Source organism: Gadus morhua, chromosome 3 (genome assembly GCF_902167405.1).
Source record: "Gadus morhua chromosome 3, gadMor3.0, whole genome shotgun sequence".
In the NCBI taxonomy this organism is placed as follows: Eukaryota; Metazoa; Chordata; class Actinopteri; order Gadiformes; family Gadidae; genus Gadus; species Gadus morhua.
In genome coordinates, this window is record NC_044050.1 from 21,856,955 (window position 1) to 21,879,501 (window position 22,547).

The window sequence follows — 22,547 nt, forward strand, 5'->3', positions numbered from 1 at the left end:
CTTTCTCTCTCATTATCTCATTATCTCAGACTCTCTCTCTCCTCTCTAACTCTCCCTTTCGCTCTCGCTCGCCCCTCTCGATCTAACTCTCGCACTTTGTTGGCGTTTTAGCTATCCATCCTCTTAGCGTTTTGAATATATCTGATTTAATTCTTGCTATTAAGAATAGTTCTGTATTTTTTTATTTTAGTGTGGATAACATTTTGAATGGTTGCACCCAATTTGTATATTTCTCTCTCTCGCGCCTAAAGCCCCCTCTCTCTCTCTCTCTCTCTCTCTCTCTCTCTCTCTCTCTCTCTCTCTCTCTCTCTCTCTCTCTCTCTCTCTCTCTCTCTCTCTCTCTCTCTCTCTCTCTCTCTCTCTCTCTCTCTGCCTCTTTCTATGTCTCTCACTCTCTTTGTCTCTCCCTCAATCTCTCTCTATGTCTTCTGTCTCTCTCTGTCAATTTAATTAAATTTAATTAAAAAAAGTTTAAAGTATAAAACGTTAATTCCAAAATGTATATACATATCCGATATTAGAATATTAAATACTTAATATATAAAAAGTTAAATGTGGTATATTGAAAATTTCCAGTATCTTCTATAAACAGATTAATTAAAGATACACTGTGCATGCATATACAATATTTAATATGGAGGGCGTCACGTGTGCAATGGTGCAATCATTGTGAACAGACATGATGTTTCATATTTACAATGCTGTGTGAGGGATTTAATATCTGTTTATGGGGAGTTTGAGCTCCTTCTCTCATCAAAACAGGTGACGAATCAGGCTGCTGTGATCGCACAGCAGTGTCTTTTAAGACCTTGCATGCCTTTGTAATCCGTGGGAAGTGTGTGTTCCTGATGTCTTGGACTGGCAGGGAGTTAGGAATTGCAGCTCAGTTTCCAGTTTTGTGTGCAGTGGGTGTACAGTCTGTCTTCTCTTGGTAGCCAGGTCTGTCTGTGGCGTTCCTTCTCGATGGCCAGGCTGTATTCGCTGAGTCTGTACCTGCTCAAAGATTTCCTTAGCTATGGGTCGGTCACGGTGGTCAGGTATTCTGCAGCTGTGTATTCACTCTGTTAGTAGCATGCCAATCGGCTGTTTTTGGAGTACTCTTTCCTCTGACTCCCTCTCTGACCCTCTCTACCGCGTTGGAGAGCCATGTGGAAACCACATGGGGAATTTAGTTTAGATAAGGTGTGAGACCATTTAGAGATACATTTATAAACCACATGGGGAATTTAGTTTAGATTAGGTGTGAGACCATTTGTAGATATATGTATAAAACACTTAGGATATTTAGTTTAGATGTGACACCTGTTGGAGAGCCATTTAGAAACACATGGCGATCTTTGATTAGATAAGGGGTGTGAGACCATTTGGAGAGCCATATTCTTTAGTTTACTTGCATAACTAAAGGTTTACATCTATACATCATCCTCTCTCTCCTATGCATCCATCTCTATCTCCCGCTCACCTATACAACCATAACTCTCTCCTATCCATATCTCTCTCCCATTCTCCTATACCTCCATATCTCTCTCCTATACCTTTCTTTCACTCGTTATGTCACAATACTGTTTTGTTAGGTCTCTATACTGTGTTATGTTATGTCTCTGTACTGTGTTATGTAATGTCTGTACTGTGTTATGTTATGTCTCTATACTGAATGTTATGTCTCTATACTATGTCATCTTTGTCTCTATCTTTGTGGTTATTTCTCTGTACTGTGTTATGTTATGTATCTATACTGAATGTTATGTCTCTATACTGTGTTATGTTATGTTTCGATGTTATGTCTCTATACTGTGTTATGTTATGTTTCTATGTGATGTCTTTGTTGTTATGTTTCTATGCTGTGTTGTTATATCTCTATACTGTATGTTATGTCTCTATACTGTGTTATGTTATGTCTTTTACTGTGTTATCTTGTGTCGCTAGACTATGTTGTGTTGTGTTATGTCTCTATGCTATGTTTTGTTACATCTTATACTGTGTTATTTTATGTTTCTGATGTGTTGTGTTATGTATTTATACTGTGTTATATATCTATAGTGTGTTGTGTTATGTCTCTATACTGTTATGTTATGTCTCTACAGTTATGTCTCTTTGTACTGAGTTTCTCTCTATACTGTGTTGTGTCTGTATACTCTGTGATATGTCCCCATCTGCTGGCTAGTTCACTGCCCTCATTATATCCGTATAATAAACAAAAACAGACGTTCAGTCAAAAGGAATACGTAGGGGCATATGATCAGATTATAACGTGTACATTTCAGTAATCTACGGGGGGTATTGTGTCATAATCGTTTACATATAATAGTGTAACAACTCCCTAGGGCGTCCCACAGGGTCGCACTTCGCTGCCTTGACGCCAGTGCGGTGAAATCCTTCCGCGGAAGTAGTTAGGCCCTGCAATGGTTCATTTGGGGCAGCCCATGAGGTTCGCTGGTCAGACGTTAAACAAACGGTGTTGTTTTGGTGAATCGGAGTTAAATATGTTAACATGTAAAAGTGTTAGGTTAACAGGTTAACATGTTGAACACCGTGCTCACGAGCCGTGTCGCAGAGACGCGCGGCTGGCAGCGAGCTGTTGGTAGTGACGTCACATTACTCGCGCTCTTCAAGACTCTTCAACCCTATCCCATTATAGAAGAAGATGCCTGGCATGATGGACAGGGGCTCCGAGTACCTGGGGAAGGGACGCTCCAACGGCGCAAAGAGTCCGTCGAACGCGTCCAACGGACACTTCTCTGAAGAGAGCGCTAGCGACGAAGAGCACGGTATAGCCTCGAACATCGAGCCTCGGGCTCTCTTGATGCACTGGAGAGCCTTAAGCTTCATTTTGGTTTATCCTAATTTTATTAAGAGCTCACGCTTTTCTCTCTTTGCTTTTTCAGATGTGGGAATGCGCGTGGGGGCAGATTATCAAGCCTCTGTCCCGGACTTTGACCCTGGTAAGATGGGAGCCCCCACATCGTGGTAGATTATGCTTATCCTCAGTACTGCAGTTATTTGAAAAATGTAAATAAAACGCTAAAGAGTTGAGGAAAATGAAGGAACACGTGTAGAAGGTGCTTGTTTATTCTGTCAACTGTTAGTCGTTAAGCGGAATCGCTTCGTGGTGTTCGAGGCTACCCTCTGCTCCCGAGTGACATCTGGTGGCAAGTCTGGTCCACTGCTGCTCATCTTTCAACCATTTTCTACACATAAAAATGGAGGTGTGTCCCCGGCAGGCAACACCAGGGATGGAGAGAAAGACGGTGGAGGGATGTTGGTTTGGGCACCATACCACTCCATCGTTGAATCCAAACGTAAGTCGTTCTTAATTGCATTAATAAACTGGCTTATTTGAATGTGTTTCATTAATAAACTGCCTTTTTTGGAATGTGTAGCATTAATAAACTGGCTTATTTGAATGAGTTTCATTAATAATCCGGCTTATTCAAATGTATTGCATTAATGAACTGTCTAATTTGAATTTGTTTCCTTCCACAGTAGATGAATACATCTCCATCGCCAAGGAGAAGCATGGCTATAATGTTGAACAAGTAAACATTCTGATTATATTACCTTTTATTATATTAAACTATTAAACCATCAAATATTATATATTTCATATATGATAAAATATAATATTTAACTATATATGGTATTATATCAGTTGAAGATGTCACAAACAAAGTTATATATACCGCAACCCTACATACATACCAATGGTAAATGTAACCCTAACTAACTACATACCATACATACCAATGGTAAACGTAACCCTAACTACATACCATATATACCAATGGTAAACGTTACCCTATATACCTTACATACCATGTATACCAGTGGTAAACGTAACCCTTAATAGCGTAAATACTATTTATACTAATAGTACTCATGGGATCTATATACAGGGTGTCCAAAATGGACAAGAAAGTTGCGGACACCAAGTATTTTCTAGCCTTGACGGAAAAGCAAGATTTCGATTTAAATAGAAAGCTTTGGCTTTTTGCAGAAACAAGCTGTATTATATTCAGCTATATACAAATATATTCAGCTGTATTTTATTCAGCCACATTGTATTCAGAAATATTATATTGATTGATAGATAGATATCATATTCTTCCCCTATATTCCTCAGGCCCTTGGCATGTTGTTCTGGCACCAACACAACGTGGAGAAGTCTCTGGCGGACCTGCCCAACTTCACCCCCTTCCCTGACGACTGGACAGTGGAAGACAAGGTCCTGTTTGAGCAGGCCTTCAGCTTCCACGGCAAGAGCTTCCACCGCATCCAGCAGATGGTGAGCTCTCTCTACTATATACAACTATGTTACTATATAACTACATCCAGCTGATGGTGAGCTCTCTCTACTATATACAACTATGTTACTATATAACTACATCCAGCTGATGGTGAGCTCTCTCTACTATATACAACTATGTTACTATATAACTACATCCAGCTGATGGTGAGCTCTCCCTACTATATACAACTATGTTACTATATAACTACATCCAGCTGATGGTGAGCTCTCTCTACTATGTACAACTATGTTACTATATAACTACATCCAGCTGATGGTGAGGCTCCCTCCCCCTAATATATACTATATAACTATATAATTATACAGTTCTTTTTCCCAGGGGTCGCCCCAGAGTGAGGGGTTCAAATAAGTAGTTCTTCATCAGTAGATCGATGGTTTGGTTAGATTCTTTGATAGGGTTAATTATAATGCATTAATTATTATGAATAGGATTAGTTAGTTATTATTTTTGATAAGATATTATTGTATGGGTAAGTAAGATACTAGGGTCAGGTTTAGTAAGTGATTATGGTTAGGGTTTGTAAATGGTTAGGGTTACTTAACCATTATGGCTATGGTTAGTACATTATTAGGGTTAGACGGTTATTATGGTACGGTGAAATAAGTAATTATGGTAAGATAGTTATTATGGTAAAGGTAAATAAGTAATTAGGGTTAGTTATTATGGTTTGGGTTAGGTAGTAGGTAATCGGCTGTGTGAATGTAAATGAAGCCTTTCTTGTCACCCCCTCTTCTGCCCTCCTCACCCCCTGTCGCCCCTCTTCCTGCCCTCCTGGTAGCTTCCAGATAAGTCCATCTGCAGCCTGGTGAAGTACTACTACTCCTGGAAGAAGACCCGCTCTCGAACCAGCCTGATGGACCGGCAGGCCCGCAAGCTGGCCTCCAGGAACGCCCCGGAAGACAGGTCCTACTGCACGGCCATTCGATTAGTACTGTCACTATGTAGTATGTACTACCCAGTATTAGATTAGTGCTAGGGGTGTGACGATACACTCAGCTCACGAGACGAGACGAGATACGATATTCGGTTCACGAGAACGAGACGAGACGAGATTTTAAGAAAACTACAATGACAAAATATATGACTGGACCAACAGACTTTTATTAAACCGAGTTGCACATGCATTTTGAAATGTTTTATAATAACTCTTTACATGCATGAAATTGAAACTAAAACTAAAATGTATAAAAGTTGAAGTAAAATAAATTAAATTTTATAATTTTCTTTTTTCAGGTGCAAACAATGTTATGTGCAAAACCAAATCAAAGTTCTACTCCGTCAATACAGAGTGTAAATAGTGCAAACAGAGTCTGACCAAGTATGTCACTGACAACTTGGTATTGTCCGTGTCTTATCAGTCACTCTACTGCCATTCATCATTTCCGCCGGGTACCCAAAATGCTGCCAAACAAATGATTTAAAAGTGGCGGGGGCATCTTCGATGGTAATACGGGTATTTTCCGACGACATTCTGGCTGCCTATGGCTGCTTCCCCTGCTTCCCCTCCTTCTCCTCCTCTTCTTCTTTTCCTTCTCCTTCGTTAGGTTCTGGCAGACTAGACGTAGCAAAGGTGCATTACTGCCCCTACAGGCCACAAATAGAAGTTTGGATAGCTCACAAATCTCGCGAGACAGATTTCTAGCGCGACGGGTAATATCGTCGAGTTTAATCTCGCGAGATCTCGTCACACCCCTAATTAGTGCTGTTACTATATAGTATGCACATGGGTACATGTAGGCCGAATGATATCATCATGTATGGAATGATGTCATCATGGGCACATGTAGGTCCAATGACGTCATCATTGTGCCTTCGTCATCATGTTTCCGTAGTGATGAGGAGATGGAGGAGGCCAATCCAGTCGAAGCCAACGACAGCGACTACGACCCCAACAAGGACGCCAAGAAAGAGGTGAACCCTGGACCTAACCCTGACCCCTTAAGCTGACCCATGACCCTAACCCCTAACCCTTTTGATTTGATTTGATTAAATGTGCACTCTCTTTGTGTTTTGTTTACTGCGGGACACACACACACACACACACACACACACACACACACACACACACACACACACACACACACACACACACACACACACACGTTTTCTATAGCATTGAGTTAAGTGTGTAGTATATATTATCTAGCACGATATAGTATCGGGTTGTGTGTATAATGTATATTATAAGCGTGGTGTCTCTCTCCCCAGAGCCCAGTAAAGTATGTATTACGTAGTATTGGCTTTAGTGTATATAATGTATAGTATAAACCTGGTGTCTCTCCCCAGAGCCCTGCTGAGGCCCAGGCTGTGACCACTAAGCCCGGGCCGGCCCGCCGGGAGTACCAGACCCTGCAGCACCGGCACCACTCCCAGCGCTCCAAGTGCCGTCCCCCCAAAGGGATGTATCTGAGCCAGGAGGACGTGCTGGCCGTCTCCTGCAGCTTCAGCGCAGCCAATGGCCTCCTCCGTCAGCTGGACACGGAGCTGGTGTCACTCAAAAGACAGGCAGGCCTCTCTCATCCCCCCTCCTACACTTCACTTCTGTTGTCATCCCTCTCATCAACACGCTCCCTCCCTCTCCTCTCTCCTCCCCTCTCTCTTCATCTCCTCATCTCCTTCCTCTCCCCCTCTCTCCTCTCCTCATCCCTCTCCCCCAGTCGCCTCTCATCCTCCATCCTCTCTTCTCTTCTCATCTCTCTTCTCATCTCTCATCTCCCTTCTCATCTCTCTTCTCCTCTCATCTCTCTTTTAATCTCTCTCCTCCTCTCTCTCTCCATCTCCTCATCCTGCTCTCTATTCTTCCTCTTTTCTCTCCTCTCCTCATCACTCTCCCCCAGTCGCCTATTATCCTCCAGCCTCTCTTCTCTTCTTATCTCTCCTCTCTTCTCATCTCTCTTCTCCTCTCTCTTCTCCCTTCTCATATCTCTTCTCCTCTCATCTGCTCCTCCTCTCTTCTAATCTCTCTCCTCCTCTCTCCAGGTTCAGAACGCCAAGCAGATGAACAGTGGTCTGAAACATGGGGTGGAAATGGGCATTGATGATTTTCGGCTTCCAGAGGTCAGTACCATCACTACCCTCTCAACCATCAACACTACCCTCTCACTAATCTCAAAACCATCAAAACGACTCTCTCTGTTCTCTCTCAACCATCATCACAACTCTGAACCACCATCACTCTAACAACCATCGCTACTCTTATCAGGGTACTCATCACTACTCTATCAACCATCACTAGTCTAAGAACCATCACTACTCTAATCAGCAGTGGCGTAAATATCGACAGTGCAACCAGTGCAGCTGCACCGGGGCCCAGACGCCGTCAGGGGCACATGGAGGAAGAAAAACAAAGGAGCTGTCCAGCTCGGCACAGGCGACCTAGGCGATCGCCTAGGGCGGCACATGTGTCGGGGGCGCCCTCTGGTGGCGCCCTTAATTAATTTATTAAAATATACGAAACAAACAAAATTAAACCACACATGTTCCCAAATTGAACGGACAAGGGAGGGGGCGGGGGATTCATTGTTAGTGCGCACTGAAACCCTCACTGTAGTAAGCAGGACAACACGACAAGCGCTACACTTAACAACCATCATCCCTTTACACAACAATTTCCACTCCTGCACACAGTAGGCGTGGCCAATGGTTATTAAGACGGAGAAACCCATATCTTTATCTTCTCGGTCTTGTAGAGCAACCAGAAGATGAATGCTCGTTGGACGACTGATGAACAGCTTCTTGCCGTCCAGGGTGAGTTGCTCTAACACCATGTCTGCCTGTCTACCATTACATCTTGCAGTTACAATGACAGTGTGTATACCTTCCACCTCTGGGCCAATTTGATTTGTGACTGTATTTCTGTTACCGCAATACAACCAGAACTATTTGTCATCTAGTTCTGACTGCTCTTCTGACTGTACCTCTCACTGTATTTCAGCCTGTTCTTCTGACTGTACCTCTCACTGTATTTCTGCTGAACCTTAGATGTTCTGAGAACTGAAATAAAGTTGAGTCCTTACCGTTCTTGCTCCTCCTCAGGGGTCAGGAAGTATGGGAAGGACTTCCAGGCCATCGCAGACGTCATCGGCAACAAGACCGTCGGCCAGGTGAAGAACTTCTTCGTGAACTACAGACGGCGTTTTAACCTGGAGGAGGTCCTTCAAGAGTGGGAGGCGGAGCAGGGAAGCCACGCCCCCAACGGAGAGGGCAGCCCCCCTGGGGAAGCCGGGAAAAACAGCTCCAACACGTCAGGGAAGAGCACTGACGAGGATGACGAGGAGGTACGCCGCTGCACCCTTAGCCCCTTATTACTGTTAACCCTAACCCTAACTGTGAACCCTCACCTTACTGGTGAACCTCCCTTACTACTGTTAAGTCTTTTACCCTCGCTTTTAAGCCTACACCTAATCTATGACCTAATCTATAACCTGACCTATTACCTAATCTATAACCTAACCTCTGACCTAATCTATAACCTAACCTCTGACCTAATCTATGACCTAATCTATTGCCTAACCTCTGACCTAATCTATGACCTAATCTATCGCCTAACCTCTGACCATTTCATGAACTAATCTATAATCTAATCTATAACCTAACCTCTGACCTAATCTATAACCTAACCTATGAGCTAATCTATAACATAACCTATGAGCTAATCTATAACATAACCTATGAGCTAACCTATAACCTAACCTATGAGCTAACCTATAACCTAACCTATGAGCTCATCTATAACCTAACCTATGAGCTCATCTATAACCTAACCTATGAGCTAACCTATAACCTAACCTATGAGCTCATCTATAACCTAACCTATGAGCTAACCTATAACCTAACCTATGAGCTAACCTATAACCTAACCTATGAGCTAATCTATAACCTAACCTATGAGCTCATCTATAACCTAACCTCTGGCCCCTCTCCCCCTCCTCCATGCAGGGTCAGCTGACTTCCTCCTCTCTGTCTCCTGCGCTGTCTTTGATCGCCCAGAGCTCCTCCCTCCACCTGCCCCCCCCTCTCCTGAGACCCTCCCTTCCCGCCACCCCCGCTTTGCATCGCCAGCCCCCTCCCCTGCAGCAGCAAGCCCGCTTCCTCCAGCCCCGCCCCTCCCTCAGCCAGCCCCGCCCCTCCCTCAGCCAGCCCCGCCCCTCCCTCAGCCAGCCCCGCCCCTCCCTCAACCAGCCGCCGCCCCTCATCCGGCCCTCCAGCGCCCTGCTCCCCCGCCTCAACCCCCGACCCGTCGCACCCCCCGCCGGCCTGCAGCTCACAAACAAATCAGAACCCTCCTCTTCCCTCCACTAACCAATCAGAAACCTCCTGCTCTGCTAACCGACACTTCCTTCCCCTCCCCCACCTTCCCTCACCTGCATCCCAACTAGCCTCCACCTACTCCAGGTGTTGAACTAATCGTATAAGGAGGGGAACATTATGGTTTCTGTTGAAGATCTTGGACCAGACCGGCCTCCAAACCCACTGGTCCGCCTGTTGAAGATCTTAGACTAGACCATCCTCCAAACCCACTGGTCAGCCTGTTGAAGATCTTAGGACTAGACCAGCCTCCAAACCCACTGGTCCGCCTGTTGAAGATCTTAAGGCTAGACCATCCTCCAAACCCACTGGTCAGCCTGTTGAAGATCTTAAGACTAGACCAGCCTCCAAACCCACTGGTCAGCCTGTTGAAGATCTTAAGACTAGACTAGCCTCTAATCACTGGTTCGCCCTTTGAAGATCTTAAGGTGCGTTCATACCAAACGCGAAGGGACGACACGACTCCATACAAAGTCAACGTAGAGACGTGAATCGGGTTTTGATTTGTCGCGCGACACTTTCGCCCTGCACTGGCGAGAGCGTTCGTGAGGATTTGCAGTGCGACCAATTCGTTCGAGTTGAAATATTTCAACTTTGCAGCGACATTCGCGTGATGACAGCCAATTAGCGTTCAACAGCGTGGCCACTGAGTGACATGTGTAACGTAACAGCCAATCAGCGTTCAACCGGCCAACCGTTCCCTGCAGTGCAGTCCAGGGTGAACCGCAGCACAGTCGCCTGACAAAACTTGCACAGCGACAGTTTATGATTTGTCGCGCGACAAATCTTGGGGGGGACAACGCGATTGGGCGACAAATGTGTCTTTCGGTGTGAACACACCTTTAGACTAGACCATCCTTCGATCGCCTGCTGAAGATCGGAGGTAAAGAAGGGTTCTCGGCATTGTTCAACAAACAGAACAGGAAACAACTTCTTCATGACCTCAAAAGTCTGTCTTGATTTTGTGTTGTGTTGTCAATCATCTGAAAATGTTCCACATCCAAATGTACAAATACTCTTAGCCTTCATTTCTTCTCCATTTGTGGGAATGTATTTCATTGTAAAAGTGCTCTTATGTCATCAACGTCTAGCTGGAACATTTATGGATATGGACAATTAAAACTGGTAGCTAAATGGGCTTTAGTTGAAAGTGAAATGTTGATGTAACTACTGTTTGTTTGCGGTATTAAGACCTGTCTATCTAATGGTTATAAGTTAAGTCCTTAATTAATTTATCAATACAGATTACTTTTATCAGACACTTGAACTTTCTTTTTTTTCTAGACTTCAACACACACATTGAGAGATAACAGGGGACTTGAAGCATGAATGAATAGCAGTACCTGGGTGATGCTACCATTACATCATGGAACACGTCCGATAAGATATGTTCTAGCAGCGGGTTGAATCCATGACACCATCATGACCTCATCAGAACCTCTTATGTTCAGCTGGTGGGCTTGTCTGGGGTCCAGACGTAGGGCGAGACCATGTAAACTCTAAGGTGTCTCCTACCATGTCAGCCTCCTAAGGTGCACCCTTATTAAGCAAACATGCTTTGATGTTAGAGAACTTCTCTAATGATCTTGGAGCTGTCCTGAGTATCTCTGTGTGTTATGTTACAGTATAAACAAAAATAACTAGGCATATCAGATGTAAACATTAAGAATCTTATATACAAGATATGAATATAAAGAACACGTTTTAATCATGAACATTTCAGAAACAGATATTTTCTTCAGATATGTATCAAAAATACAGAACACGGCTAAGGCAGATACACGCGGATATGACCATATAGAAAATGCTTTAATCAGGTTTATATCAATTATTATATCGAGCTAAAAACTGGATTTGAAAAGTTAAAGTTAGAAGATTCTTCCGGGTCGTCTTCCCCACCGAAGTCCTCCGGGTCAAGATCCGCCTCAAACATCCGCTGAAGCAGACTGTCCACGGTCCGGTACCCTGTCAGAATATACCACAACCTTAACCCTGGTACCCTGTCAAACCAGAACCTTAACCCTGGTTCCCTGTCAGAATACAGCAGAACCTTAACCCTGGTACCCTGTCACACCAGAACCTTAATCCTGGTTCCCTGTCAGAATACACCAGAACCTTAACCCTGGTTTCCTGTCACACCCGAACCTTAACCCTGGTACCCTGTGACACCCAAACCGTAAGCCCAGTACACGTTCCAGAAAGTGGACCACCTACTTGTGGAGGAGATTTTAAACATCAGTCTGGTTTGGGGTTCTCCAGTTCTGAGGTTGTTATCTGTGGTTTCCATTGCATCGACCAGGTTAGGAGGCCCTAAGTCATCCCTGGAGAGGGAACACACACACACACACACACACACACACACACACACACACACACAGTTAGAGGATTATTATACTTAGAGTGTTATTGGGGTTAGAGGTTTATACTGGGACATACTGGGCCACTCCCAGCTCCTGTATTCTCTTCTCCAGGGAGGTGTGCAGTAGGCTCTTCTCCAGTGTGTACTCCACGAAGAAGGCCTCCAGGACGAACGCTACGAAGATACTGCAGAAGTAAACACAACGTGATGCTTTGACAAGTACAAAACGGGTATCATTCTGCTTATAAACGGAATGATTATCAAATGTAACCAAACTAATGTATGCATGCTCATGCTCTTACTTGATGATGATGATGACCACGATGATGTGGAAGAGGATGAAGAAGAGTCTGGCTGACGGGTGAGTGACAGCAGTGAAGCCGCTACTCAGAAGTGCTGTATTGTCAAGGAAACCATAAGAACCATCATAAAACCCTACAAACCTAACCTACAAACCCTCATCTGAAACTACTACCCTAAACCTAACCCAAATTTAAGCCTAACCTACATCTAACCCTAACCTACTAACCTAAGTATAACACTAACCCTGAGGTCACTGGTTACTGGTCAGGGGAATGAGAGGTCACTGGTTAGTGGTCAGGTGACTGAGAAGTCAGGGGTTAGAGGTCAGTGAGGTCTGGGGTTAGAGGTCAGTGAGGACGGGGGTTTAGAGGTCAGGTCAATGACATGTCTGGTGAATGATTGGTCGGGGGGTTAGAGGTCAAGGGACTGAAGAGGGCCTCAGAAGAAGCTGATTCAGAAGGATATCATGCCACTGGTTGACCACGGTCAGCTCCACAAGGAGGATGAAGGACGACACCACGTTGTTGAAGTTGTTCTTGCAGTAGTTCAGCTGAGCGAAGCTGCTATCCTGCAGGGCTGGGTTCCCACAGGAGTGCTTCCCCGGGGAGTCGGAGTCAAAGAACTGAATCCTTCCTTGAAACAGCTCCATCCCCACCATAGCAAAGATATAGTACACCACCTGTGTGTATGTGGGGGGGAAGAGAGAGAGAGAGAGAGAGAGAGAGAGAGAGAGAGAGAGAGAGAGAGAGAGAGAGAGAGAGAGAGAGAGAGAGAGAGAGAGAGAGAGAGAGAGAGAGAGAGAGAGAGAGAGAGAGAGAGAGAGAGAGAGAGAGAGAGAGAGAGAGAGAGAGAACATGTCAGCATAACATTGACATGTCAAAGAAATATTCTTTCGTTCTTTTCTCCGAGGACTTACGATGATGAGCTGGGCGAAGGTTAGCATGGTCGGTCCGATCTTAATCAGAGTGTTTATAATGACCCTGAACCTGGGGAGAAACACATGTTGGTACCAGAGGTATGTATATAACGTGTATCTTATGATGAGCCTGAACCAGAGGTATGCATATAACATGTATCTGAACCAGAGGTATGTATACAACATGTATCTGAACCAGAGGTATGTATACAACATGTATCTTATGATAAGCCTGAACCTGAGGTATGTATATAACATGTATCTGAACCAGAGGTATTTATAAAACATGTATCTGAACCAGAGGTATGTATATAACATGTATCTGAACCAGAGGTATTTATATAACGTGTATCTGATGATGAGCCTGAACCGGGGCTATGTATTTAACATGTATCTTAATCAGTTCTTGTGAGGGGTCGTTGGTACCTCTTGATGCTGTCCACAACTCGGATAAGTCTGAGAACCCGGAGTGTGAAGACGATGTCCAAGATCTGCCGACTGCTGTACCCCCCAACTACCAGATGAAAATAAGAATATTAATAATACCTTAAATACTACTACTAGTACTATGAAGGTCCATGTCTGATGGGTGAGTGGCCAGCCTTGGGATAGCACAATGCATGTACTCATGATGTCACTCAGTGAATGTTCTGTCATGGTACTGACCTGATGTCATGGCTGTGTTTATGATGGTAGCGACCAGGGCAGAGACGATGATGATGGTATCAAACCTGGACATGGACCAGTATTCTGTTCAATGGGGCCTCTGAAGAGCTCTTAACATCTTGTTTTACAGTATAAAGTTTATTCAGAATAGCCTGTTAATATGACACCACATTTAAATATATAATACAGATCATAGAATATATATCCCGTTATCAAATATTTCCTATTCAAACCCATTAGGTTAATATGTGACTAGATCTTAAACACATATCTACACAAACATCCATCTCTCGCGCTCTCTCTCCCTCCTCTCAGGTGTAGGACCTTTATCTATCTCTATGATATAGGATCTATATCTCTAAGGTGTAGGATCTATGTATCTATAAGGTGTAGGATATATATATATATATATATATATATATATATATATATATATATATATAATGTTTAGGATCTATCTATAAGGTGTAGGATCTATATCTCTAATGTGTAGTCCTATATCTATAAGGTATAGGCTAAGGTGTATGACCTATATCTCACAGGTGTAGGATCTATATCTCTAAGGTGTAGACTCTTTATATCTTTAAGGTGTAGGATCTATATCTCTTAGTGTAAATCTCCTACCAGTTCCAGAAGTTGTGTCTGGAGTAGAAGGCTCTGGGTTCCATGGCGTACAGCTTGAGGAGAATCTCCAGCAGGTAGAGGGCGAGGAAGAACCACTCACTGTTCCTGATCAAAGGGTCTTCCTCATCCAGGCCAATGAACACCGCGTTCACCAGGATGATGACGTCATAGACCATCACAAACACCCTGCCCCCCAAACATAAGTAGAGTCATACCAAGCACACCCTGGACATGAAGGATCCCTCAACATGCCTTGGCCCCGAGCATGAATGCATTCCACCATGTTTGTGTGAGCGCTCTGTCCGTGCATGGTGTCTATGTGCCTGTACTGGGTTGATGTGTGCGGTGTGTTAGTGCTGGGTCTGTACTGGGTTGGTGTGTGTGGGTCAGTACAGGGTTGGCGTGTGTGAGTGATTGAGTGTTGTGTCCATACTGGGTTGGTGTGTATGAGTGCTGGGTCTGTACTGGGTTGGTGTGTGTGTGGGTGCTGTACTGGGTTGGTGTGTATGAGTGCTGGGTCTGTACTGGGTTGGTGTGTGTGTGGGTGCTGTATCTCTGCTATATGTGTGTGTCAGTACTGGGTCGGTGTGAGTGAGGTTTCACCTGTGTTGGACAGCACGGCAGAGCCAGCGACTGGGGGTGGACAGGTAGAGGGAGGGGCTCCAGCGCTGCAGGGGGTGTGGGCGGGACTTAACCGCAATCACCTGGATGTTCAGCAGGTCAGCCAGCTGGACAAACGCCAGTTTACCTGCCAATCAACCCATGAAAATGTGAGTATGAACAAAGGACAAAGAAGAGGTTAAAAAGGGGGAACAGGACCAACCAGGCTCCAGTTGGACAAACAAGGATCAGGACCCACTAGGACCCACTAGGACCAGGACTAACCATGACCAGAAGCTACCAAGACCCAGTAGGACGCACTAGACCAGGACATACCAGGACCCACAAGAATCAGGACCCACTTTGACCCACTGAGACCAGGATAATGCTAAGAATAATACCTGGGAGCAGTTCCTGGTATTATTCTTCCAGAGCCTACCTATGTATCCCTGGTTGTGTTGGTCTGCAACGCTCCACAGCAGCTCTCTGTGTGCGTGGGAGAGGTCTGCTTGGACCAGACGGACCAGCTGGTTCCAGGAGGCGTGGCTTACCACCGGCTCCTCCAATCCCTCGCGACGCTCCTGCAGGATGGCGAAGGCTCGCACCATTTTATGTCTCTTGGTCCTCACCAGCTGTCGCACCTCTTCCTGTCGGTCAGACCACAAATCAGATTAAGAAAGGGCTACTTCCTGTTGGGATGGGGTTACTTCCTGTTATAGAGGTATACTACCTGTTTGGATAGGGTTACTTCCTGTTATAGGTGGTCCCCTAACACCTGGTGCATATTTTCCTGCTGGAGGGACCTGCTACGTCTAATTCTGTCATAGAGCTATACTGCTGGTTGTGATGGGGCTCCCTTGTTAGGGGTCCCTGTTAGGGTAGTCAACTTCCGGTTGTGCGATGTCTACTTCCGGTTGTAGAGGTCATCCTACTCTTTGGCAGTGTACACTACCTGTTATATTGGTCTATTTCCTGTCGGGATAGAGCTATTTGCGGTTATGGAGGTAATCTTCCTGTCATAGAGGTCTACCTCAGAGGAGGAAGGTGGTGGTAATGATGTGGATGCTGAAGAGGAGGATGTTACCTTGAGGTATTTCTTATAGTTGTTGTAGACGACAGCGAGGAAAACGGACATGAAGATATAAGTGTTGATGAGGATGAAGATGACGAAGAACACGGCAAAGAAGGAGCTGGCATTGTAGGCGGGCATCCTGTAGGAGATCCACAACAATTCAGTACCACCGCTGCCCTTCTTATAGTATATATACATATTTATATATATATATACAACTGTGTGTGTGTGTGTTAAATCTACATGATGTCCGGGCTGTTGGCTGTAGTGACCAGAACGTAGAGGTCAAAGACAATCTCCAGGAAGTTGGTAAAATAAGGCTTTCCGCTGTTTGTCTTCAGTCCTCTGAGAAATGGGAAGAAACCATCAATCTTCTGAATGTAAAAGGAGGTACCCAGACTAATGAAGTACCTGGGATAAGAAAGTACCCAGACTAATGAGGTACCCATGTAACAAAGCACCTGGGGTAACAAGGTAACCAGACTAACGAGGTACCCAGATAACGAGGCACCTGGGGTAACAAGGTACCCTGACCAACGAGGTACCTGGAATACAAGTTCCCCAGACTAATGAGGTACCTGGGGTAACAAGGTACCCTGACCAACAAGGTACCTGGAATACAAGTTCCCCAGACTAAAGAGGTACCTGGGATAACAAGGTACCATGACCAACGAGGTACCTGGGATAACAAGGTATCCAGACTAACGAGGTACCCAGATAGCAAGGAACCAAGACTAACAAGGTACCTGGGATAAAAAGGTACCCAGACTAACAAGGTACCCTGTATAACAAGGTACCCAGACTAACGAGGTACCCTGGAAAATGCGGAACCATGACTAACCAACGTTGAAGTGCCTCTAGGTAGCAAGGGGGGTCGACTTGAGGAGATAGAGGAACTCACCGTTTTCCAAATAGTTTGAGAGCCATGAGCGAGAAGATGAGGATGCTGAAGATGAAGAGGAGGAAGACGGAGAGGATCTGAGGAAGAGCATTCCGGATACTTCGAAACGCTCTGCGCAGCTGAAAAACAACACAATTATAGGAGTTTGATCTCAGATGATGGTTCTGGTAGGAGCATTAGGGTTAGAAGGAGCTTTAAGGTTACTCTTTATAAGTAACAGAATAAGGTATGTTAACTAGTAGCAGCAGAAGGTTACCTAACTAGAAGCAGTTGAAGGTTACAATAACTAGTAGCAGTGGAAGGTGGAGCCGTACCTGTCTTCCCCTGTGTAGGTAACTAGGCGCAGTAGAATGTTACATTAACTACTAACAGTAGAAGGTTAACTATTGGCAGTGGAGGGGTACCTGTCTTCCCTCTGTGAAGGTAACTAGAAGCAGTAGAAGGTTACGTTAACTAATAGCAGTGCAGGGGTACCTGTCTTCCCTCTGTGAAGTTAACTAGAAGCAGTGGTCGAAACACTCGAGACCAGCGGACAGAGTAGATGTCTGTGGCCTTCAGCGCTCCATAGATGATCATGTCCACCAGGGTCAGCTGTCAACACATTTAGACTGAGTTACAACATGTCAACATCAGCCAAGTTACATGTCAACTTCAGCTGGGTAACATGTCAACTTCAGCCGAGTACATTGTCAACATTAGCGGAGTAACATATCAACATCAGCCGAGTAACATGTCAATATTAGCCGAGTAACATGTCAACATTAGCAGACTATCATGTCAAAATCTGATTTGCGGTGCGGCATGCCCGTGCCCGCTGCCGGGCACGGGCGAAGGGCGCGTTCACGTATTTTGCGGCGCGTCAAATGCTGCTCGAGTTGAAATATTTCAACTTTTGACGCGCCGCAAAACCTTTGACGCGCCGCAAAACTTGATTTGACGCGGCGCAAAACTCAGGCGTCAACGCGTTCGGGCAGCAAATGCATCTTTTGGTGTGAACGCAGGGTAACATCTTTAACCAACTGCCCCTCACAATTCCTGACTCTCTCCATGGTGGAGGGGCCAAGGCCCCGGACAGCTGTTGCTGTCAGTGGTTAACCAGACACAACCTTTTGTCATTTAACCAAGTGTTCCAACTTGATGCATCTTTTGAAACAGCTTGTGAGTCAGAGCAGGAAACCTGAAGAATTTGCTGATGCAAACATCAGGAGGGTAAAGATCACTTCCTATGGACATTGTGTCTTCATAAACATGTATATGTGTGTGTGTGTGTGTGTGTGTGTGTGTGTGTGTGTGTGTGTGTGTGTGTGTGTGTGTGTGTGTGTGTGTGTGTGTGTGTGTGTGTGTGTGTGTGTGTGTGTGTGTGTGTGTGTGTGTGTGTGTTTGAATGAGAGAGTGAGTGCAACAGTGAGAGATAAAGTGAGTGAATGTATTATAGAGAGAAAGTGAAAGAATGAATGAGCAAATACAGAAGGGAGGGAGCGAGAGAGCGGGTAAGTAAGCAAGTGAGTGAGTGTAAATGTCCAATTTAGAAAGCCAATGTGTGAGTTTAAGTGCGAGAGTGAGAGATGAACTGAGTTAGTGAAAGAGTAAGTGAGTGTAATAGTGGGAGAGTGTAAGAGTGAGAGACTTAGTGAGAGAGTACCAGAAGTATGACCAGGATGCAGAGGTTTTTGGGGTCCTTCCAGAACTTGTCCCGTGGGATGACTTTGGCGTAGTGGACCAGGCGACCGGAAAACACAGACAGGCAGACCAACTCTACCAGCATGGAGGCCTGTATATAATATACACTATTATTATACTACTAGAGAGCGAGAGAGAGAAATAGATACAGATAGAGAGATAAACTCTACCACCATACAGGCCTGTATAATATATACCAGCAGTATAGAATATGTATAATAGAATATAATATAACACAATATAATGAAGAGCAGTCTGACCTTGCCCCCGGTCAAACCGACTTTCAAAACCAAGAGGGATGGACCAATCAGAGCTTAAGGGAGGGCCTTTCAGTCCATCACACGAGTCAGGCATTGGCTCGGATCTAATTCATTCTAACAATTGGTCAGAGCGTTACTTTATTAAGAACTCCAGTCAAGCCGATTAAATAACACTGTCATCAAAACCGTGTTTTCCAATCCGTAGATTGCTACACTTCCATCGAGTGACTCCTCCCTACTTTAGAACATAAAACTCCTCCCCCTAGCTTTGATTGGTCCGTCCACCCTCAGATTTACCTGTTTGTTAGGTAAGTGTTTGTTAGGTAAGGCTAGATATAACCAGGTTACCTAGGTAGGGTAAGGTCTCTAGGTAGGGTAACCCTTGCCTAAGTAGGGTAGGGGTTATTGTTACCTAGATAGGGTTGGTTGTACCTCGGTAGAGTAAGAGCTAGGGTTACCGGGGGGTTAAGTGTTAACTAGGTAGAGAAAGAGCAAAGGTTACCTTGGGGGGGGGTGGTAAGGGTTAGGGTTACAGAGGTAGGGTTAGGTGTACCTAGGTAGAGTAAGGGATAGGGTTACCCAGGTAGGAACAGGGAGGAGGGCAGGCTGCTCCACTACGGCCAGGAGAAGGTTGACTATGATGAAGAAATAAAGCAGGACCACAAGTAACCAGTGGTTGTACAGGAGATACAACCTGGAGACAACACAGATACATTATCACCACACAGATACAGTATCACCACACAGATACAGACTCACAACACAGATACGTTATCACAACATAGATATAGTGTCACCACACAGATACATTATCATGACATAGATAGATTATCACGAAATAGATACATTATCACAACATGGATACAGTATCACTGCACAGATACAGAATCACAACATGGATACATTATAACAACACAGATACAGTATCACAAGAAAGATACAGTATCACAACACAGTTACAGTATCCCCACACATACAGCATCACAACACAGATACAGCATCACAACATAGATACAGTATCACAACAAGAAATACAGCCTAACACAACACAGATAAAGTTTCACACCATAGTTACAGTATCACAACAGTTACAGTATCACCACAGTTACAGTATCACAACACGGATACAGTATCCCCACACAGATTCAGAATCACCACACAGATTTGGTCAGGAAGGATCTAGATATGGTCCAGAAAGGGTTTATTTATGGGCTAGACGGGTCCTACCTGACAGCTTGTGGCTGGGTCTCAAAGAAGATATTCCTGTTGTGTTGGGCGTCTGATACGTAGACCGCAGCCAGCTCCAGCTCCTACAACACATTATACAACACATGATGTACCTTGTGAGTTATCGTTAATTAACCGTCTCTGTACTGTCCAACCCCTACCTGCTCCTTAATGACCTGTATCTGTACTGTCCAACCCCTACCTGCTCCTTAATGACCTATATCTGTACTGTCCAGCCCCTTCCTGCTGCTTAATGACCCATTTGTGTACTGTCCAACCCCTACCTGCTCCCTAATGACCTGTCTCTGTACTGTCTAGCCCCTACCTGCTTCTTAATGACCTGTCTCTGTACTGTCCAACCCCTACCTGCTCCCTAATTAAGTCAAGGCAAGGCAACTTTATTAGATAATAAATAATAGATGAGTAAAAGAAAACATTAATTTAATTAACCGTCTCTGTACTGTCGAAACCTACCCTCTCCTTAATGACCTAACTTTGAGTCTTACACACTTACACAATAGTATGCAGGTTTGGTTGTAATAAGATAGATAGACAAAAATATATTATTAAGAACTGAAAACCTAACCTGGCATTTTTTTACTTCCCTTTTTTATATTTTCATTTGCTAATTTCCTCAGTTCTGGATAAAGTCAACCATCGTACACAGACAACCCACTCACAGAGCGCTACTGGACAAGGTCATGGTTAGTCTTCATGCCAGTTAGTGTTAGTTAGGGTAGGTGTTAAGGACACTTTGTGAACTATTTCTAGCCAGGATGACAGGAAGAAGGTAGAGGTTAGGCCAATGTGACCCAACCACCACACCTAAATCAGGTATTGATCAGCAGGTAAGCCTACCAATCAACCCCATTCATCATCAACAACAACAACCAATCACAGCAGTGTGATGTCATGGCGGTCCAGACAGACAGACAGACAGACAGACGGATATTTCGTGGAAAACATTTAAATGGTTACAGTCCGGGTTAACAAATACGTATCCTGTCCGGCCCCTTGAAGAGGGTTAGAAGAGTTAGCCAAAGAATACTTTGTAATCATTGTAGGCCTACGTCGTGCCGTGCAGAATTTGTGGACAACATTTAACATGAATGAATCGCCAGACAAGTCTTTTACTAAATGTCTTGTTTGAAATACCACAACGCTTTATTGCCCTGGTTTACATTCGTGGCAGACGCGTTTGTAAAGCAGTTAAAATAGTATCTTATTATCTCTTGGGAGTATGTTGTAGCACCAACAGGCGGCCGTGGGGATGGACTGCACCAGACTGTAACTCAACTACGCATGCGTTGTCTAGCGCAGAATACTTTGTTGGAGATTTATTTTGGATGCAACTATATATCCCGGGCCATAACTGTGTGTTTTATCAGACAAAGAGTCCAGCCAGAGGAGTCATAGTCAAATGTGTCCTTTGTCATTGACTACAACATGTACATCTTCACGCTTAAAACGCAAAGCCCGTTTAGACTAATTATATTAGTAACGGTTGTTTTAGAGAACCCAGGAGGGTGAGGTTGGATTGATGACACAGACAGGCAGGGTTAAGAAGTCAATTATTTTCTGAATCTGAGTATTGTAGTAAATAAGGGACAAAATTCAGGGTTATGTCTTAAATTACGTTCTAAATTAAGGGTTATGTTGTATATCAGGAACTAAATCTGAGCTAAGGCCTAAATAAAAAGGATAAGGTGTAATTAGGGACTAAATCAGTGTTATTCGTACATTCGTATCAGGAACTGTAGCAGAGTTAAGATGACCCCCCTTCAGTCATGGAGTAAATCAGGTTAAGGGCTGTTTGGGCAGATGTTTTCTGCGGATCAGGGTAGGAATATGCATTTCATAGGATTGTTCTGAAAAACAGAATCGCTGAAAAAACGCTCAAATCAGCAGAAATCGTACCTCCTTCTGTTTCGTGTCCATTCCGTTAGACAATCCCTTTCCTGTGTCTTCAGGGATGTTCTCAAGCTGAGGAGTCTCAGACATTGCGTGATTTGCTGATGTCAAGTATCTCCAAACTTTTAGTCCTGCAACGTAGCCTATGCGGTTGTGCAGAGTTTCTCTCTATCTTGTACAATAGGAATGCTGTTCTGTTGTTTCCCCTTTAGCTCTCATTTCTACTCTCCGGGGAAGTCAAATATTTCTGCAGATAAAGACTCCTTTACTGTCAGTGGTGCATCTGAACGAAGTCATCACTTTACGGGCAGACTTTTGACCAGTGTCATGTGATGTAGACTAGACTGGCGGAAACAACCGAAGGAAGGGAGGAGTGCTCGGTGTAATACGAGACACGAGGAATACGAGGATTTA

At 44.4% G+C, this 22,547-nt stretch overlaps 2 protein-coding genes across 4 annotated transcripts; one reads left to right on the forward strand and one right to left on the reverse strand.

Annotated features, from left to right (window-relative positions):
- The first annotated feature begins 2,312 nt into the window (after positions 1 to 2,312).
- rcor3 (REST corepressor 3) lies at positions 2,313 to 10,875 on the forward strand. 3 transcript variants are annotated; one of them, XM_030350837.1, is made up of 12 exons: positions 2,313 to 2,768; positions 2,886 to 2,942; positions 3,207 to 3,299; positions 3,484 to 3,536; positions 4,121 to 4,282; positions 5,086 to 5,210; positions 6,140 to 6,218; positions 6,594 to 6,812; positions 7,287 to 7,364; positions 7,997 to 8,054; positions 8,343 to 8,584; positions 9,246 to 10,875. In XM_030350837.1, the coding sequence occupies exons 1-12, from the start codon at positions 2,645 to 2,647 to the stop codon at positions 9,606 to 9,608; spliced, it is 1,653 nt and encodes a 550-aa protein (XP_030206697.1). In that variant the 5' UTR covers positions 2,313 to 2,644; the 3' UTR covers positions 9,609 to 10,875. The 3 variants fall into 3 exon arrangements, with proteins under 3 accessions (XP_030206697.1, XP_030206698.1, XP_030206699.1); XM_030350838.1 differs by having other exon boundaries at positions 2,314 to 2,768; positions 3,222 to 3,299; positions 9,246 to 9,608; XM_030350839.1 differs by having other exon boundaries at positions 2,316 to 2,768; positions 9,751 to 10,875.
- A 424-nt stretch (positions 10,876 to 11,299) lies between these two features.
- Positions 11,300 to 22,467, reverse strand: tpcn3 (two pore segment channel 3). Its single transcript, XM_030350830.1, has 19 exons — positions 22,140 to 22,467; positions 20,223 to 20,305; positions 19,575 to 19,689; positions 18,698 to 18,826; positions 17,530 to 17,646; positions 17,056 to 17,174; positions 16,398 to 16,499; positions 16,167 to 16,293; positions 15,522 to 15,729; positions 15,086 to 15,230; positions 14,483 to 14,668; positions 13,859 to 13,923; positions 13,619 to 13,706; positions 13,193 to 13,262; positions 12,742 to 12,955; positions 12,276 to 12,366; positions 12,051 to 12,158; positions 11,829 to 11,935; positions 11,300 to 11,579 (listed from the first exon to the last, which is right to left on the reverse strand). Exons 1-19 carry the CDS (start codon positions 22,221 to 22,223, stop codon positions 11,446 to 11,448), a joined length of 2,292 nt encoding a protein of 763 aa, XP_030206690.1. The 5' UTR covers positions 22,224 to 22,467; the 3' UTR covers positions 11,300 to 11,445.
- Positions 22,468 to 22,547: the final 80 nt, after the last annotated feature.

Bases quoted from the DNA above. Each gene is read 5' to 3' on its own strand.
- rcor3 (XM_030350837.1), top strand. From the start codon at position 2,645: ATGCCTGGCATGATGGACAGGGGCTCCGAGTACCTGGGGAAGGGACGC. The intron at 5,211-6,139 runs GTCCTACTGCAC...ATGTTTCCGTAG, and splicing joins AGGAACGCCCCGGAAGACAG to TGATGAGGAGATGGAGGAGG. The intron at 6,219-6,593 runs GTGAACCCTGGA...GTCTCTCCCCAG, and splicing joins ACAAGGACGCCAAGAAAGAG to AGCCCTGCTGAGGCCCAGGC.
- tpcn3 (XM_030350830.1), bottom strand. From the start codon at position 22,223: ATGTCTGAGACTCCTCAGCTTGAGAACATCCCTGAAGACACAGGAAAG. The intron at 13,924-14,482 runs GTAGGAGATTTA...GTCCATGTCCAG, and splicing joins AGACACAACTTCTGGAACTG to GTTTGATACCATCATCATCG. The intron at 11,580-11,828 runs GTAGGTGGTCCA...ATATTCTGACAG, and splicing joins GTTTAAAATCTCCTCCACAA to GGTACCGGACCGTGGACAGT.